Raw genomic sequence first — 18,347 nt, 5'->3', positions numbered from 1 at the left:
TATGAGTCGGTCTGATTTCATGGTTTCTGACACTGTGGTAACCTCAGATTTGAATTGCTGGGCCACGGATATTATGTCAGAGTCAAGGTGGTATGCAGTAACACCAGCATGTCTTTTAATGTGGTGTCAAGCATTGGTTGATTAGCAGTTGGATATTCTAAGATGGAGTCCTGTAACTCCTTGGTGTGATCAAGAGAAGCGTCAAAGCAGCTCATCTCATGTACTGATGTTGAAAGTGCATCCATCCGTTTTGTCTTAGCTGGACTGGACAAAGGAAATAAGGAATGTAAGTAGCCTCTGTGTCCTGTTTTATTGTTATGCTGAGTCTGGTACCGTGCTGCTGAGCCATGCCCTGGGGAGATGCCATGTGCAGAGCCTGCCGGACTTTCAGCATCATCTTGGTTACTGTAGTTACACAGTCACATAGTAGCTAAAGCTGAAAAAATATAATAGTGAATCCAAATGGAGTGGCGCAGCTGGGGAAAGAAATCCATGAATTTCCCCACTTTGTTCCGGTCTTTGCGCTTCCTGGACGACAGCTCAGGAGCTCAATCCCAACTCAGACCGAATCTCTGTGTGGCTGGTGGGAACATTGGTGGTCCACTGCGGAGAGGAACTGTGTCAAATCGTGGCCATCTTCCCTGCTGGCTAGCCATGCCCCCAGGAAAGGTACATTTTAATAAAAATAAAGTACAATGTAAAGCAGTGAGGGGTTGTAGGTTGGTACAATATATTCAAGGCATGGCCCTATCCCCAAAGAATTTTCTACTAATAAAGTCCGAATGCATTTTCATCCGAATTTCAGGTATTTTCGCTTTCGTTTTGACAAACGATAATGAAAGTGCAGAATCCGAAAAACAAAAGATCCAACATAAATAAATGCTTTATTTTCATTTTTGTTGTTACAACAGTTCGATATAGAATAGGAGATTCGACGTGACTCTGACAATAACAATCGGTGTCTATTGAACCTGTGGTCGAATGTGCCTAACCTTACCTCTATTAGTCCAAGATTATATAGAGAAAATATTCGACAGAGAGAAAATATTCGACATAGAGAGAAAAGATTTGACAGAGAGAAAAGATTTTGGATTTGGGTGGGGGAAGTAAAATAAAAATAATGATGATGATGAATGTTATTGGCTGATTGTAATCAAAGAGGAGGAGCAGTAAAATAGCTAGAACTAAGTACACACGTACAGCCAACTTACTTTCACTTACGATTGCTAGCAGAGAGAGACACAGACACTGAATCATTTCAGAAGACAGTCAATCTTAGCTGGTCCGTTGTCACTTGTCAGAGAACCCGAATTATTATTAAGCATAAGCACAGCAGCAGAACAATATGGAAGCAAGCTACAGTTCAACTTAGCTTATTCCTAATAATCTGCTGCTATTGTGTTAGTGTGAGAACCTTATAGTGATACTAGTGTTGCTGCTAGTGTTGTTGTGATAGCCTCAGAGGCTGCCTGTGTTGTGGGGGGGATTTATTATTATAGAATCATGTTACCTGTCTGATCAGTGATCGCTATCACCAGTCCACCAGTTTCTGTTTGAACAATATATAATATATATACAGAAACACTTGTAGATGGCCCAGGAATGTCCTCCAATGCCTCCATGTCGCTCTCACAATGGGTTGCCGCCATATTCGTTATTATCAGTCACTCACTATCTGACACCTGACACTGTGAAACTCAGGCCGCGTACACACGGGCGGACTGTTCGCCCAACCTTGTTCGTCAAACAGTTTGACAAACAGTCCGCTCAAAATTAGCATGAACGGACTTGACTACACACGATGAACGAACAGTCCGCTGAAACCGTGCGCGATGACGTGAACGGCACGTACGACGGGACTAGAAAAACGACGTCCTATACACTGCAATGCAACCTTCGGCGTGTAAATCCTTTCTGAGCATGCGCAAGACTTAGTTTGACGAACAAGCCTACACACGAGCGGACTGTCCGCTCAAACCAAGTTTCAACGGACAGTTTTACGGGATTTCCGAAAAACTTTGTTCGTCAGACTGTCCGCTGAAACTGTCCGCTGAAGCCCACACATGAGCGGACTGTCCGCTGAAACACTGTTCAGCGGACAAAGTTGGGCGAACAGTCCGCCCGTGTGTACGCCGCCTCAGACCATTCATTCAACATGAACGACGGAGATTCGACAAAGCAACAAAAAGCACACACGTTTATAATAATATTCGACGGAGCATCGAAACTGTACGGCGCTGCAATCGTACATTTCTGGAGTCAAATGCTCCACCTATAGGCTATATAGAGTTTAGCAGCTCCATCAAATCTTCTTTATACATTTGACAGACATCATAAGCCTTCAAAGACAGATTTGACCGTAATTCTTGTGGATTTTCGGACGAATGCAATTTTTGAATGAAAAACTAAATAAATAAAAATGAATTTTGGGAGTAACTAAATACATTTATTTTTCGGACAAAAACGAAATTCAGAAACAAAATATTTCACTCTGCACATGTCTACTAATAAATGAATAAATGATGTGATCCTAGTGGTCAAAATTTCCGAAGAGGAGTACCATTGCTGGTCACTGTAATTGGACCAATTTTGGCATAACGTTATGATGTGCATTGATAAATTGATACAATCACAGGTTCCTTTCCTGTAAGGTGTTCATATTATTGACACTACATATTCATTATAAAAAGTACACAGAGTTCAAACCATATACGCTTTCAATGATCATAATTCAAACAAACTATATTGAAGAATATTGAAAGAATATTTTTTTAATTGGTTTTATGTAAGGGGCTTTCAGCATATCCCTGCACTGGTTATATTCATAATTGCTGTACCTACTATTCACACACACACATACTGTATACTGTGTATATATACACATATGTATAAAAACTGTTCTGGCCTTGAGGGCAAACGCTCCGCTGGCCTAGTCAATTTCTTCAGATTTCCGTGGACACACGTCATGACTCAATATTAACATTTAAACTGCTTGCTCATAACAAGTGATGTTCAAATTTATGTCACTTTCATATTGGCATGCAGGGGTGACCTTACAAAATAATATTTGCTATAATAGAGTAATTTTGGACATTTGCTATATCTTCAGTTATATGGATGGCACATTGGGAGGAGGACATGTCCTATATAATACGTATGTATGTACCGTATCTTTTTCATTTCATGCTACTATCTTACCAAAACAGAGTTTTTTCTGTATACCAAATTGTCCACCAAAACCACTTTTGAAGTGTCTCAGTTTGGGAATCTCAAAGAAAAAATCAGATGGCTGCAGCACCAATCCCAATAGCAGCACTAATGATCCCTCAGCTCTCGGTCCTTCCCGGCCAAAGCTCACTGAAGTGCTGGGCTGTGGAGGGGATGGGAGCTGCTGGCTCAGCATCTCAGCAGCTCGCTGAGAGGCTTAGCCAGTTGCCGGTCCAGGCATCTGGTGGATCCCAACTATGAAGTCAGTATCTTTCCCAATCCTGGACTGGCTCTTTAATGTCAGCCAACAGGGGCGTTAGCAGGTCACAGGAGTGTAGAACTAACTGCACTCCTGTGACCCACATAAGAAGAATTGCCAAAAAAGCTGTGGCAATACTTGTCCTTTAATTTTTTTCTTTTCATGTCAACATGCAAATATATACAATGGAATAATCTGCCATTCATTTTCTAAAAGTTGTGTCTCTGTGATACAGGTAATTTAACATTGTTTCCTCCCTGTTTATCATTGCAGTTTGGTTGCTACCAAAGAAACAGACAGTGCTCGGTCTCGTAGTCCACCTATGTCACCATCTGATTTTCTGGACAAACTGATGGGAAGAACGTCTGGTTATGATGCAAGAATAAGACCTAATTTCAAGGGTAAATTTGTTTCCTGCTTTACCTTGTACTATGATATTTGCCAAGTTGTACACAACCATTCCATTTTCCAAGCACATCTACACTATTAATTAATAAATGACCACCCACCAGCATCAAGTTAGGCCATTTCCAACTCAAAAATGTCCACTGTAATCTACAGTATACTACTATACTACTCTATAAAAATGTGGAATCTGTCACTAATTGCTGACACTAAAGAACTGCATATTCTCCCACAAGACAGATGTTCATTGAAATCCTGAGTTCTGAAGTGTTCTACCTACAGTGATTGTACATTCCACCAGTTACTGTGCACATTCCATTCTACACTGCTATAATATAATTAGAAATTAAAGCCAATGGTCAATGTAGTATAACTATTGTAGTGCATAATGTGCGGAGGTTTAGGTAATAAGAGTCAGCTAATAGAAGTTCTTAACATTTTTACATAAAGTATAATATTTTCCCTGCTGTAAATGGAATGGCCTACTTAAGTAAGCCATTATATACGGACAAGACTGACCTCCTTAGATGATGGTTTTTGTTAACCTTAAAGAAAACGCGTGCCTAAAAAAAATGCTAAACATTAGAATTGTGTTATATGAAACATACCATAACAAAATAATGAATTAATGCATTGCAGTTAAAAACTAATTTTTTACTTTTAAACTGCTCTTGACTTCATATTTGAAAAAATACATACATGCTGAAAAAGATCCTGGAAGCTGAGCTGTATAAGAACTTTTATCACACACCATATCATTTTAAATATATAAAAGACTGGAGTTTATGATCTGCAGACTACTTCAATAACTTCAAAATAAACATTTGCATTATTTCCTTTTAGGAGTATTTAGGGTTTTTTATCGATAACTTCTATAAACATGCAAAACATACTACCTTTTAGTCCTCATGCACATAGGGCATTCGAAAAAACGAGCTGCAAAGCCACTATTGATGCCAGGAAAAAGCAGCTGTAAACGTGTTTTTAGTAGCTGATTGCATTGGTGTTAATGTGCATTTTGCCGCGTTAGCTTTTAACAGCAGTTCTCTGCCTCTATTCAAAATCAGCGGTTCACTATGAGAGCCATCTTAACTGATCTGACTTTCAGCCCATTGGTTTGAATGAAGGTCACATCCAAGTCGGATCATTATGATCTGACTTGTGGCAATGCAACTTGTGCTCTGAGGATCTTGAAGGGGAAGCCCATGCCAAAATTTGTGGGGGTCTGGCCGGTGATTGTGGGGGTCTGTGGGCAGGGAGCTTATCTGAATCTGGAAGCCCCCTTTAACAAGGGGCCCCTGGATACCAGCCCTGCCTATGTGAATAAATATGAAGCACATTGTACTGCTATTCACCCCAAAGGCAGTAAAGTGTCATTAAGAAAACAAGAGATGGTCCTTTATTAAAAATCTTCAACATGTCTTATTCCTCTGGTCTTCTTCCTCCAGTGTTGTGTTCTTCCTTCAGTCTTTTCCCTCCTTCTCCGACGCTGGCTCCTGTCATTGTGCCAGCTCTGTTCTCTGCCGGTTCTTATTTAGCCATGGGGCATGGCCACCCGGTGAAGTCACTATGAGACTCCACCCCTTGTGCTAGAATGTGCTGTCACTGTCACAAGGGATGGAGTCTCATAGTGATGTTGTCTATCCACCCTTTTCCAACCTTTTGGCGTGGGGTTTTCCACCAAAATCCATACCAGACCCTTTGGTATGGTCCTGGAGGGGATCCCACGCCTCTTTTTTTCATTTTGACGTAGGGTTCCCTTTCAATATCCATAACAGACTCAAAGGTGGAGACATTTTTTTATTTTTTATTTTGGCGTGGGGTTCCCCTTCAAAATCCTCAGAGCACAAGTCACATTCAACAAGTCAGATCATGATGATCTGACTTGGATGCAATTTCTATTCAAATCAATGAGCTGAAAGTTGGATCGTTCAGATGGCTCTCAAAGGAAACCATTGATTTTGACATGTAAAAAAAAATTGCTTTGCGCGGCTTAACACTGTATCAAATGCTAAACCACGTTTAGTAGCATCAGGCGCTTTTATAGCTGTAAGACTGGTCTTCAGAACGCGATAGCCCTGGGGGTTTTTTTTCAGCTTGAAAATGCCTATGCCACTTACAGCTCCTAAAAGCCTATGTGTGCATGATACCATAGAATAACACAGGGAGGCTTTTTAAGCTGCAAATAAAAAAAAAAATGCCTGATGCTACTAAAAGCGGTTGTTGACCAGTCAGAAATGTCTTCAGCTACTAAGTCCTATTGTTTATTGATAATACACAGCATTTTGGTGGTGTCAGACCTGCACAGTTGTCCTTTGCTAAACCACTGATACCTACCCCTATCCTATTCTACACAATATAGAGTGAAATCATTCTGTGGTCTGAAGATAACAACTATAAGCGATAATTACATTCCTTGGAATAACATCTGACATAATAAACAGTTTTTTTGGGGGGTTTTTTATGCACATATCGAACAGATATAACAAAACATTGTCATGGTGAGTTTTTTGAAGTTGTATTTTTTTTCCCACAAGTTTTTGCAAAATTAAGATTTATTTTTCACAAAATTGTCACATTAACAGGATTTATTTCTCACATGGCATATGCATACTTGCAACTACTCACTACAAAAACTACAAAATTACCCCATTTTGGAAAGCAAACACCCCTATGTATATTCTTTGAGGCATAATGAGTCTTTTGAATATCTAATTTTTTTCCACAAGTTTTTGGAAAATGTGGAAAGAAAATGAAAACACATTTGTTTTTATGCAAAGTTGTCCATTTATACAATATTTCTAACACACAGCATGTACATACCAAAATTTACACCCCAAAATACATTCTGATACTCCTCCTAAGTATGGTGAAATCACATGTGTGAGACTTTTACACAGCCTGGCCACATAGAAAGGCTTAACATGTGGGGAGCATTGGGGGTTCAGTGCTTTATTTGTAAGTAATATTTTATTTCAATAGATGTTTTTTAAGCACAAATAGAGAGCACTATGTATGTCCTATTGATTTTACATTAACAACAATGATATTCACTATATACCAGAGGGCATTGTTGCCTTTTATCTGAGGCTGGATTACGATCGTTGAAACATCTTAGAGACAGGATCTCATCCTCTAATTGCCCCTGTGTGGAATGCTCGTATGACCTTTCTGTTAACTCAGAGGTCCATAGAGTAAGGTGAGCGGCCTGTACTAATGGTGGAAGCACAGATAAGGACACACATGCACTAAGATTTTATTCAAGCACTCTGATCACTACTGAGGACTTTTTATCTTGTTTGTTGATGCCTGTCTCCACATTTACTTGGCTTTCAACCCATATTTACTGGGACTGTCCATACTTCACAGAACTGTCAGATTTTGTTTTATTTTAAGTTTTTAGAAACACTGTTTTATTATTTTTCAGTGCTGCACTATTTTTTATTCTATGTCTGTCCAAGGAGTACAATATATTGACCTTGAGTGTTCAGCTGCTTAAGATAGGGGTAATTGATTTGTATTTGCACTGACTAAACTCACTTGCTTAATATGGGGAGCACCATCAGGTGGTCTAGGAAAATAATTTACACATCTAATTTCTTGACTACCTATTACACTCTTGAAGGCCCTAGAGCACCAGGACAAAGGAAACTCCCCCAGCATATATTCTATGAGGCATAATGACTCTGTGGAACATTTTTTTTTCTGCAAGTTTTTGGAAAATGTGGAAAGAAAATGAAAACACATTTTTTACGCATTTATTTACGCATTGTTTACACATTTTAATGGCACTGACGGCGCTGATGAGGATCAACTGATAGGGTGGCACTGATGAGCACTCGCTGATGGGCACGGATGAGCACTATAGTGGCGCTTATAAGCCCTAACAGGGCACTGTAGTGGCACTTATGAGCACTGATGAGCACTCACTGATAGCACTTTAGGTCACCGATGAGCACTCACTGATGGCACTGAAGTGTACTGTAGGGCACTGATGGCACTAAAAAGCACTCAATGATGGCATTGTAGTGGAAGGATAGAAAACCTTCAAGAGATGGAGATCTACTTGAACAACACCGATGAAGTCAAAGGTCACCGGGCACAGTGTCCCCCCCAACCGCAAAAAAAAAAACAGTAAGAGCTACCTTTTTTTTACTCAGAACAAAAATAAGTATTACAAGAGAGTGCAGGGTTTAGAAGTGCGCTATGCAGAGAATGCAGGGTTCACCAGTGCATTACGCTCAGAATGCAGGGATCAGGAGTGTGTTACGCTTAGAATGCAGGGTTCAGGAGTGCGTTGTGGTCAGAATGCAGGGATCAGGAATCTGTTGCAGTCAGAATGCAAGGTTCAGGAGTGCATTTTGGTGAGAATGCAGGGATCGGGAGTGAATTGCGGTCAAAATGCAGGATCCAGGAGTGTGTTGCAGTCAGAATGCAGGGATCAGCAGTGCATTGTGCTCAGAATGCAGAGTTCAGGAGTGCTTTGCGTTCAGAATGCAGGGTTCAGGAGTGCATTGCGGTCCAAATGCAGGGTTCAGGAGTGAGTTGCAGTCAGAATGCAGGGTGCAGGAGTGCATTGCAGTCAGAATGCAGGAATAAGGAGTGCGTTGCAGTCAGAATGCAGGGTTCAGAAGTGCGTTGCGGTCAGAATGCAGGGATCTGGAGTGCATTGCCTTCAGAATACAGGGATCAGGAGTGCACTGTGGTCACAATGCAGGGATCAGGAGTGCGTTGCAGTTTGAATGCAGGGATCAGGATTGTGTTGCGTTCAGAATACAGGGAGGGATCAGGAGTGCATTGCGGTCAGAACGCAGGGTTCAGGATTGCGTTGCAGTCAGAATGCAGGGTTCAGCAGTGCTTTGCGGTCAGAATGCAGGGATCAGGAGGGTGTTGTGGCCAGAATGCAGAGATGGGGGGTGATGTGAAGGGTGGTAGAGGATTCTGCTGTGGGGGTGACCCTGCCCACAACTGTGTCCTCTGCCCATTCACATCACCCTCCGTCCACACACACACATACACACACACACACACACACACACACACACACACACACACACACAGCGGTGTCTTCTGCCCCCCCCTTTTCCCCTATAGCAGTAACCCCCTTCCCTTCTCTCCCATAGCACAGTGTCCTTCCTGTTTCCACAGCAGAGACCGGGAGGCAGCACAGTTCTGGACAGAGAGGTGGGAGCTGGCAGAGTGACTTTTCATATTAGCAAGCTGGTAATTAGTTGCTTAGGACCACCCTGTGTGCTAGCAACCAATCACCAGTGGTTTAACATAAAAAGTTTGTTTGGCCAGCTCCTCCTACCACCCTCTGTCCTGAGCTGTGCTTCCTCCTGATCTCTGATGTTCACTGATCACAGCAGCTGGGGAGGATGGAGGCGGGAGGGGGAGAGAGACACCAGGACATCGATGGTGTGGCACAGCTGCGGAGGAGGCTGGCAGGGGAGCCTGGTGAGACAAGGATCGGCACACATAGAAGGCAGAGGATGGCGGCAAAGGAACCTGTTTGCAGCCCACCTGTCATCTGCTGGCAGTCGACAGGTGGACCATGACGGACAGGTTGCTGACCCCCCGCTGTAGGGGCACTGATGAGCACTGTAGTAGCACTGTAGGGTACTGGTGAGCACTGTAGTTTAGCTATGGGGCACTATGAGCACCGTAGTGGCACTGTAGGGCACTGATGAGCACTGTACTGGTACTATAGGGCACTGATGAGCAGTGTAGTGGCACTGGTGAACACTATAGTGGCATCGTAGACATGTGCACTGCGAAAAAAAAATTTTTTTTCATTTTTTCGAGTCATTCGTTATGATCAACATTTATAAATTCATAAATTTGAAAATTCGTACATTTGAAAATGTGTAAATTCTAAAATCCAGAAATTCTAAAATTTGTAAATTTGAAAATCGGAAAATTCAAAAATAAGAAAGAAAATACAAATATTTGAAAGAATGAAAATCCAAAAATTTTAAATAATAGCTAACTAATATTAACTAACTATTAAATTATAGGTATTGGAATTTCCTTTCAAATTTGGCTGTTAGTGAATGTAACAAATACTAATTTATCCGAAGTTACGAATTACCATTATTATTAATTTGTTACTCCCCATTCATTTAGAGGCGGCATTCGTTATTTCAAATAATTTGTAACTTCGGATAAATTCGTAATCGTTATGTTCACTAACAGCCAAATTTGAAAGGTAATTTCAATACCTATAATTTAATAGTTAGTAATAGTTAACTTATTACTAGTTAGTTATTATTTCAGATTTTTTAATTTTCGGGTTTTCAAATTTTCTGATTTTGGTTCTTATTTTTGGATTTTCGTTCTTCAGAATTTCCGTTCTTATTTTCAGATTTTCGAATTTTGGAATTGACGTATTTTTGGATTTCGAATTTCCGAATTTTCGAATTTCCGAATTTCCAAAATTCCAGCTTTTTGAATTTTGAATTTCCGAATTTCCAAATTTCTGGATTTTCGAATTTCCAAATTTTCGCATTTACGAATTTTCGAATGTTTGAATTTATGAATTTTTGTATATATTTGAATTTACGAATATTCAGAAAAATTAGTTAAATGGGTTTTTCGGTAATTTGGATATTTCTGAATTAACATTTTTGTCAAAATTGGTAAAAAAGCTGAGAAGGAAACAAATTGCCCACACTGTAGTGGCACCATAGGGCACTGATGAGCACTGTAGTGACACTGAAGGGCACTTTAGAGCACTGTGGTGGCACTGATGGCACTGATGAACACTGTAATGGCACTAATGACACTGTAGTGGCACTAACAAGCATTGATGAGCACTGTAGTGGCACTGATGGAACTATAATGGCACTGATGGGCATACAGGATCATGCCAACTCAGGCTGTTGGGGTGTTACTCTCTCTTCTCCTCACACCAATACAGTGTGTGAGGAGAGTAGAGAGAAACACCACATCAGGGTGAGCTGAACAGTGCATGATGCCCATTTGTTGACAAAGTGATTGCTCCATCATTGGACAAGGCACTCACATGGAAAAGGGCTGCTGTGATTGGCCCTTCACCTCTATCCATGATGTGCTGGTCCCGTGGACCCAGTGATCATGGGTACTTCCAGATGCATACCCCGGGGGGCACACGAGAAGCGTGAGCATGGGACGTGGTCATATGATGTCATCTCAGAACTAGCCAGCTGCGCTGTAGCCTCTTTCGGCTATAGCATGGTCGGCAAATGGTAAAGAGTAACCCCAGTTTTGTTGCGAAAAAAAAACAATCTCCTCTTAGTGATTTATATACATTGCAAGGATTTTAACAACGTTTTTTTCAGATTCCTACCTGTTTCTAATCTGACGGAATAGCTCTTTGTTAGACTGCGCAGACTGAATGGGAGTGGCTAATTCATTTTATTCTGCTGATATGCTTTCTGTGTTCAGATGAGAAAACGTATCACTCGAGCCCCCCCTGCTGGAACAAGATTAAATAATTTGAGCGAGTAAATACACTCTATATTCAGAGAATGACTCCTGATGCAGTATAGTTAGGTTGACTACAACCCACTGCTCACTACAGAATTTTAGAAAATGCAAGGAACTTAGTAAGCTACTTCATCTGTACATTATATTTACCAGTATTACTAGTATTCACAATTTCTGTTAATTCTTAAGTTTCTTATCTTCACTGCAGAAGAATGGCAACATTGCAATACAGTGAATATTTTATAGATTAGTTTTAATTCATTTTGCATATGAGTTGTTTTAATAAAAGTATTACTTATATGAGGCTATAAATCTAAATAAGCTGTCCAGTCGTCTTTGAAAAGGATGTGTTGTCCCCCTGCAAATGACCACAGAATGAAAGTCAATTGAGTTTGAGGTTTTATAATGAACATTAGAAAATAATGCTGCAATTGTTACCACCGCTAATATTCTCAGTAGTCTCTGAGCATCACATTATAACAGCACTCACTTATTTTATTGCTTTATCTTCATGCATATTAAATAGTTTAACATTGAAATTCATTTTCCTTGACACCTAAAAAAGGGCAAGCAATGCTTTGTAAGGCTGGGCACTGTTTAAATTTGGATTTCTTTATAGTACAGGATTTAATAAGTGTTGTATTAACCACTTTCAGACCGGACCATTTTGCTGGTCAATGACCAGAGGTCTTTTTACAATTTATCACTGCGCTGTTTAACTGGTAATTGCGCGGTCATGCAATGTTGTACCCAAACAAAATTTGCGTCCTTTTCTTCCCACAAATAGAGCTTTCTTTTGATGGTATTTGATTGCCTCTGCGATTTTTATTTTTTGCGATATAAACGTAAAAAGACCGCAAATTTTGAAAAAAAATGATATTTTCTACTTTTTGTTATTAGAAAAATCCAATAAACTCAATTTTAGTCATACATTTAGGCCAAAATGTATTCAGCCACATGTCTTTGGTAAAAAAAAGTCAATAACTGTATATTTATTGGTTTGCGCAAAAGTTGTCACATCTACAAACTAAGGTACGTTTTCTGGAATTTACGCAGCTTTTAGTTTACGACTGCCTATCTCATTTCTTGAGGTGCTAAAATGGCAGGGCAGTACAAAACCCCCCAAATGACCCCATTTTGGAAAGTAGACCCCCTAAGGAAATTGATAAGAGGCATGTTGAGCCCATTGAATATTTTATTTTTTTGCCTCAAGCGATTGAATAATGACAAAAAAAAATTTTTTTATTTTTTTTTACACAAAGTTGTCACTAAATGATATATTGCTCACACATGCTATGGGCATATGTGAAATGACACCCCAAAATAAATTCTGCTGCTTCTCCTGAGTACGGGGATACCACATATGTGGGACTTTTTGGGAGCCTAGCCGCGTACGGGGCCCCGAAAACCAAGCACCGCCTTCAGGCTTTCTAAGGGCGTAAATTTTTGATTTCACTTCTCACTACCTATTACAGTTTTGAAGGCCATAAAATGCCAAGATGGCACAAAACCCCCACAAATGACCCCATTTTAGAAAGTAGACACCCCAAGCTATTTGCTGAGAGGCATGTTGAGTCCATGGAATATTTTATATTTTGCCACAAGTTGCGGGAAATTTACAAACTTTTGTTTTTATTTTTATTTTTTCACAAAGTTGTCACTAAATTATATATTGCTCACACATGCTATAGGCATATGTGAAATGACACCCCAAAATAAATTCTGCTGCTTCTCCTGAGTACGGGGATACCACATATGTGGGACTTTTTGGGAGCCTAGCCGCGTACGGGGCCCCGAAAACCAAGCACCGCCTTCAGGCTTTCTAAGGGCGTAAATTTTTGATTTCACTTCTCACTACCTATTACAGTTTTGAAGGCCATAAAATGCCAAGATGGCACAAAACCCCCACAAATTACCCCATTTTAGAAAGTAGACACCCCCAGCTATTTGCTGAGAGGCATTTTGAGTCCATGGAATATTTTATATTTTGCCACAAGTTTGCGGGAAAATTACAAACTTAAATTTTTTTTTTTTTTTTCACAAAGTTGTCACTAAATGATATATTGCTCACACATGCCATGGGCATATGTGAAATGACACCCCAAAATAAATTCTGCTGCTTCTCCTGAGTACGGGGATACCACATGTGTGGGATTTTTTGGGAGCCTAGCCGCGTACGGGGCCCCGAAAGCCAAGAACCGCCTTCAGGTTTTCTAAGGGCGTAAATATTTGACTTCACTCCTCACTACCTATTACAGTTTTGAAGGCCATAAAATACCAAGGTGGCACAAAACCCCCACAAATGACCCCATTTTAGAAAGTAGACACCCCAAGCTATTTGCTGAGAGGCATGTTGAGTCCATGGAATATTTTATATTTGGCACAAGTTGCGGGAAAATTACAAACTTTTATTTATTTATTTTTTTTTTTCACAAAGTTGTCACTAAATGATATATTGCTCACACATGCTATGGGCATATGTGAAATGACACCCCAAAATAAGTTCTGCTGCTTTTCCTGAGTACGGGGATACCACATATGTGGGACTTTTTGGGAGCCTAGCCGCGTACGGGGCCCCGAAAACCAAGCACCGCCTTCAGGCTTTCTAAGGGCGTAAATTTTTGACTTCACTCCTCACTACCTATTACAGTTTTGAAGGCCATAAAATGCCAAGATGGCACAAACCCCCCCCCAAATGACCCCATTTTGGAAAGTAGACACCCCTAAATTTAGGGGTACACTAGTGAGACTCACAGGTAAAAAAGCACCTAGGCTGTCAGCGACTGTATCAAAACGCTACAAGAAAAACTGTTAGCGATCGCAGGGATCAGGCCTGACTCTGCGAACGCTGCAGTTATGCGTGTTGTGTTTTGTAAGTGACAGTGATCGATCGATACTGCACTTGGGTGGGCTGGTCTGGGCTTGGCGGAGGGGCTAAACGCAGGTGCTAGCAGGTATCTGGGCTGATCCCGCTAACAATGCATTTTGGGAAACCTAAACTGCTGGCGACGCTAATATAGATCTGATCAGATACTATATTACTAAGGGAGGTGTATGCTTTGTGCGTGGGTGTTAGCGGTACTGGCACTAACCTGACGCTGCCTGGGGCGACGCAGACCTTATCTGACCCTCAAACTTATATCACCCGCCGGGTGATCAGGGGGTTAAACCTTTATTAGGTAATAAATGGCGGGTGCCCTGAAACTATAAAAAAATAACTAACCAACCAGCGTCACCTGTAACAGTTATATGGTGATCACTGGTGAAAGGGTTAACTAGGGGGCAATCAGGGGGCTTTATGCGGTAGTATATGGGGGTCCCTGGCGCTATAAAAAGCTGCGGCGAACCTAAATACCTACCTGCCTAACTAGCGTCACCTGTGACACTAATACAGCGATCAGAAAAATGATCGCTTATTAGGCTGGGTTCACACTGGAGCGATGCAGGAACGCCACAAATCCGCGGCGGGTTCCCGCATCGCATGCCTCCCGGCGGCAGTTCACACTGCCCTATGCGAACTGCTGGGAGTGTCAGTGAAATGTTAATGACACCCCCAGATCAGTTCGCATATCGCAGTGCGATCTGCAAACTCGGATCGCATGGTGTGAACACCCATGCGATCCGATTCTGCTGCGGACCAAAAAGGGGTCCCGTGCGAATTTGCGGCGGGTGCGGCGGGTGCGACGCAAATTCAGCCATACTATCTGTATGGCTGAACTCAAATCGCACAGAGATCGGATGTGATTTGCACTGCAGGGCGGTGCGACTCACATCCGTTCTCATAAACCGCTGCAATGTGAACCCAGCCTTAGTGACACTGGCGACGGGGGGTGATCACGGGGTTAAACCTTTATTGGGGGGGTTAGGGGGGTACATTAGAACTAAAGGGGGCTAACCCTAACTGCCCTAACAGTTATTACAGTCACAAATGACACCAATGCAAAAAAAAATAAAAAATGCAATTGGTGTCACTGTGACTGGGGGGTGTGAGTGTGCCTGGCATATTCTACTGTGTAGTGTCGTGTTGGTGCAACTCACCGATCCTCTCTCCTCGGTGCCGGAACGAAAAATACCGACACGGAGGAGAGATTATATCACTTCCTCTGGCTGCGTTTACATTACAGGAGAGGAAGTGATGTCACGGAGCATTTCCATTCGTCGGGAGCGATCGCGAGGGGGTGGCCATGAATGAATGGCCGCCCCCTCATCCCGGATCGCTCCCGAACGAATACCGACCGCCGCCAGGCATATGTATATACGCCCATATGCCTGCCCGTGCCATTCTGTCGACGTATATCGTCGTGCGGCGGTCGGCAAGTGGTTAAATAGTGTCTCACAGCCAAATGACTGAAAGTATCTGAAAGATGAACTATTTTAAATAGCTAATTGGATTTTCCCCTCATTCATATTCTTCATATTTCCAGAATAAACTACATAGTTACATAGTTAGTCAGGTTGAAAAAAGTCCATCCAGTTCAACCTTAAAAACAAATAAATAAAATAAAAAAATAATCGGATTTTCCCTGGATCAACTTTACCTATGTTAGTACCCAGTTATATTATGTACATTCAGGAAAGTATCCAGGCCTTTCTTAAAGCAATCTACTGAGCTGGCCAGAACCACCTCTGGCGGGAGTCTATTCCACATTTTCACAGCTCTAACTGTGAAGAAACCTTTCCGTACTTGAAGATGAAATCTCTTTTCCTCTAGACGTAAAGCGTGCCCCCTTGTCCTCTGGGTTGACCGTACAGAGCACAACTCAACACCAAGTTCACTATATGGACCTCTAATATATTTGAACATGTTGATCATATCCCCCCTTATTCTCCTCTTCTCAAGAGTGAATAAATTCAGTTCCTCTAATCTTTCCTCATAGCTGAGTTCCTTCATGCCTCTTATCAGTTTGGTTGCCCTTCTCTGCACTTTCTCCAGTTCCCCGATATCCTTTTTGAGAACTGGTGCCCAAAACTGAACTGCATATTCCAGGTGAGGTCTTACTAATGATTTGAACAGGGGCAAAATGATATCTCTCTCTCTGGAGTCCATACCTCTCTTAATACAAGAAAGGACTTTGCTCGCTTTGGAAACAGCAGCTTGGCATTGCATGCTATTATTGAGCTTATGATCTACCAAAACCCCCCCAGTTGTACTCCCCCTAGCATGTATGATGCATGCATATTCTTAGCCCCCAAGTGCATAACTTTACATTTATCAACATTAAACCTCATCTGCCACATAGTCGCCCAATTAGACAGTGTATTGAGGTCGGCTTGTAAATTGGAGACATCCTGTAAGGACGTTATTCCACTGCATAGCTTGGTGTCATCTGCAAAGACAGAAATGTTACTTTTGATCCCAGACCCAATATCATTTATAAAGATGTTAAAAAGTAAGGGTCCCAGCACTGAACCTTGGGGTATACCACTGATAACCTTAGACCATTCAGAGTAAGAATCATTATTCACTACTCTCTGAATTCTGTCTTTTAGCCAATTTTCTATCCATTTACAAACTGATATTTCCAAACCTGTAGACTTTACCTTACACATGAGCCGTGTGTGGGGAACTGTATCGAATGCTTTTGCAAAATCCAAGTATACCACGTCCACCGCCACCCCTCTGTCCAAGGTTTTACTTACCTCCTCATAAAAAGAAATCAGATTTGTCTGACAACTTCTGTCTTTCATGAATCCATGTTGTCTGTTGCTTAAAGTGTTTTTGTTCAGCAAGAACTCGTCGATGTGGTCTTTTATTAAACGCTCCAGTATCTTCCCAGCTGTAGAAGTTAAGCTAACAGGTCTATAGTTACTTGGTAAAGACTTTGATCCCTTTTTAAATAAAGGCACCACGTTCGCCCTGCGCCAATCCAGTGGGACTATTCCCGTCATTAACGAGTCCTTAAAAATTAGATACAATGGCTCTGAAATTACAGAGCTCAGTTCTTTTAGGATCCGTGGGTGGATACCATCAGGGCCAGGGGCTTTATCCACCTTTATTCTGTCTAAATATTTCTGGACCATATCACTTTTGAGCCATTGTGGATCATTTGGGGCTGTGTCACTATCACCCCCATTATGGACATGCGCTCCCCCATGCTCTTTTGTGTACACAGAGCTGAAGAAAGTATTTAATAAATTAGCCTTCTCTTTGTCCCCAGTCACCCACTCTAGATTATTTTGTAAAGGGCCTACATGCTCCGACTTGACCTTTTTACTATTAATATATTTGAAGAATTTTTTGGGGTTTATCCTACTATCTTTTGCAATCTGTCGTTCGCTTTGAATTTTTGCATCCTTGATTTCCTTTTTACATATTCTGTTAAATTCTTTGTAACATTTAAATGACACTAGTGATCCTTCATTTTTATATTTTTTAAAAGCTCTTCTCTTATAGTTTATAGCTTTTTTAACTTTGGCTGTGAGCCACATAGGTTTTGTTTTTAGCCTTTTAAACTAGAAAGAAACTAGAAAGTTAAACATTATGTTTGGTTGCAAGGAATAATACAAACAGTACTTTTTTTAGAGCTGAGCTAGCAGTTTATTCAATAGTCACCAATATGTATGTAATATGTATGTAGTATGTAATAATATAGTAAAACAGGTGATAATGCTAACTTTTTACCCAAAAAACATAGGGTTTTATAAATTAATTTTGAGAAGTGTTATGTAGTATGCACTGCTTTCTATTGTATCTTAAAGAATCAAGTAGCTTTAGTTATATATGAATATATATATATATATATATATATATATATATATATTCATATATAACTAAAGCTACTTGATTCTTTAAGATACAATAGAAAGCATATATGAGTTATAGATATATATATATATATATATACAGTTTCTCACAAAAGTGAGTACACCTCTCACATTTCACATTTCTGTAAATATTTTATTATATCTTTTCATGTGACAACACTGAAGAAATGACACTTTGCTACAATGTAGTGAGCGCACAGCTTGTATAACAGTGTAAATTTGCTGTCCCCTCAAAATAACTCAG

At 40.8% G+C, this 18,347-nt stretch overlaps 1 protein-coding gene across 1 annotated transcript in view; it reads left to right on the top strand.

Moving 5' to 3' along the window:
- GLRA3 (glycine receptor alpha 3) overlaps positions 1-18,347 on the top strand; it is a 378,874-nt gene that overhangs the window by 100,114 nt on the left and 260,413 nt on the right. Inside the window, exon 2 of the mRNA XM_077477223.1 lies at positions 3,740-3,867. Coding sequence (XP_077333349.1) covers positions 3,740-3,867 — 128 coding nt within the window. The remainder of the gene's footprint in view (positions 1-3,739; positions 3,868-18,347) is intronic.

Source organism: Lithobates pipiens, unplaced genomic scaffold (genome assembly GCF_037356315.1).
Source record: "Lithobates pipiens isolate NorthernLeopardFrog02 unplaced genomic scaffold, aLitPip1_a1.2 Scaffold_13, whole genome shotgun sequence".
In the NCBI taxonomy this organism is placed as follows: domain Eukaryota; kingdom Metazoa; phylum Chordata; class Amphibia; order Anura; family Ranidae; genus Lithobates; species Lithobates pipiens.
This window is presented reverse-complemented; position numbering and strand designations above follow the sequence as displayed.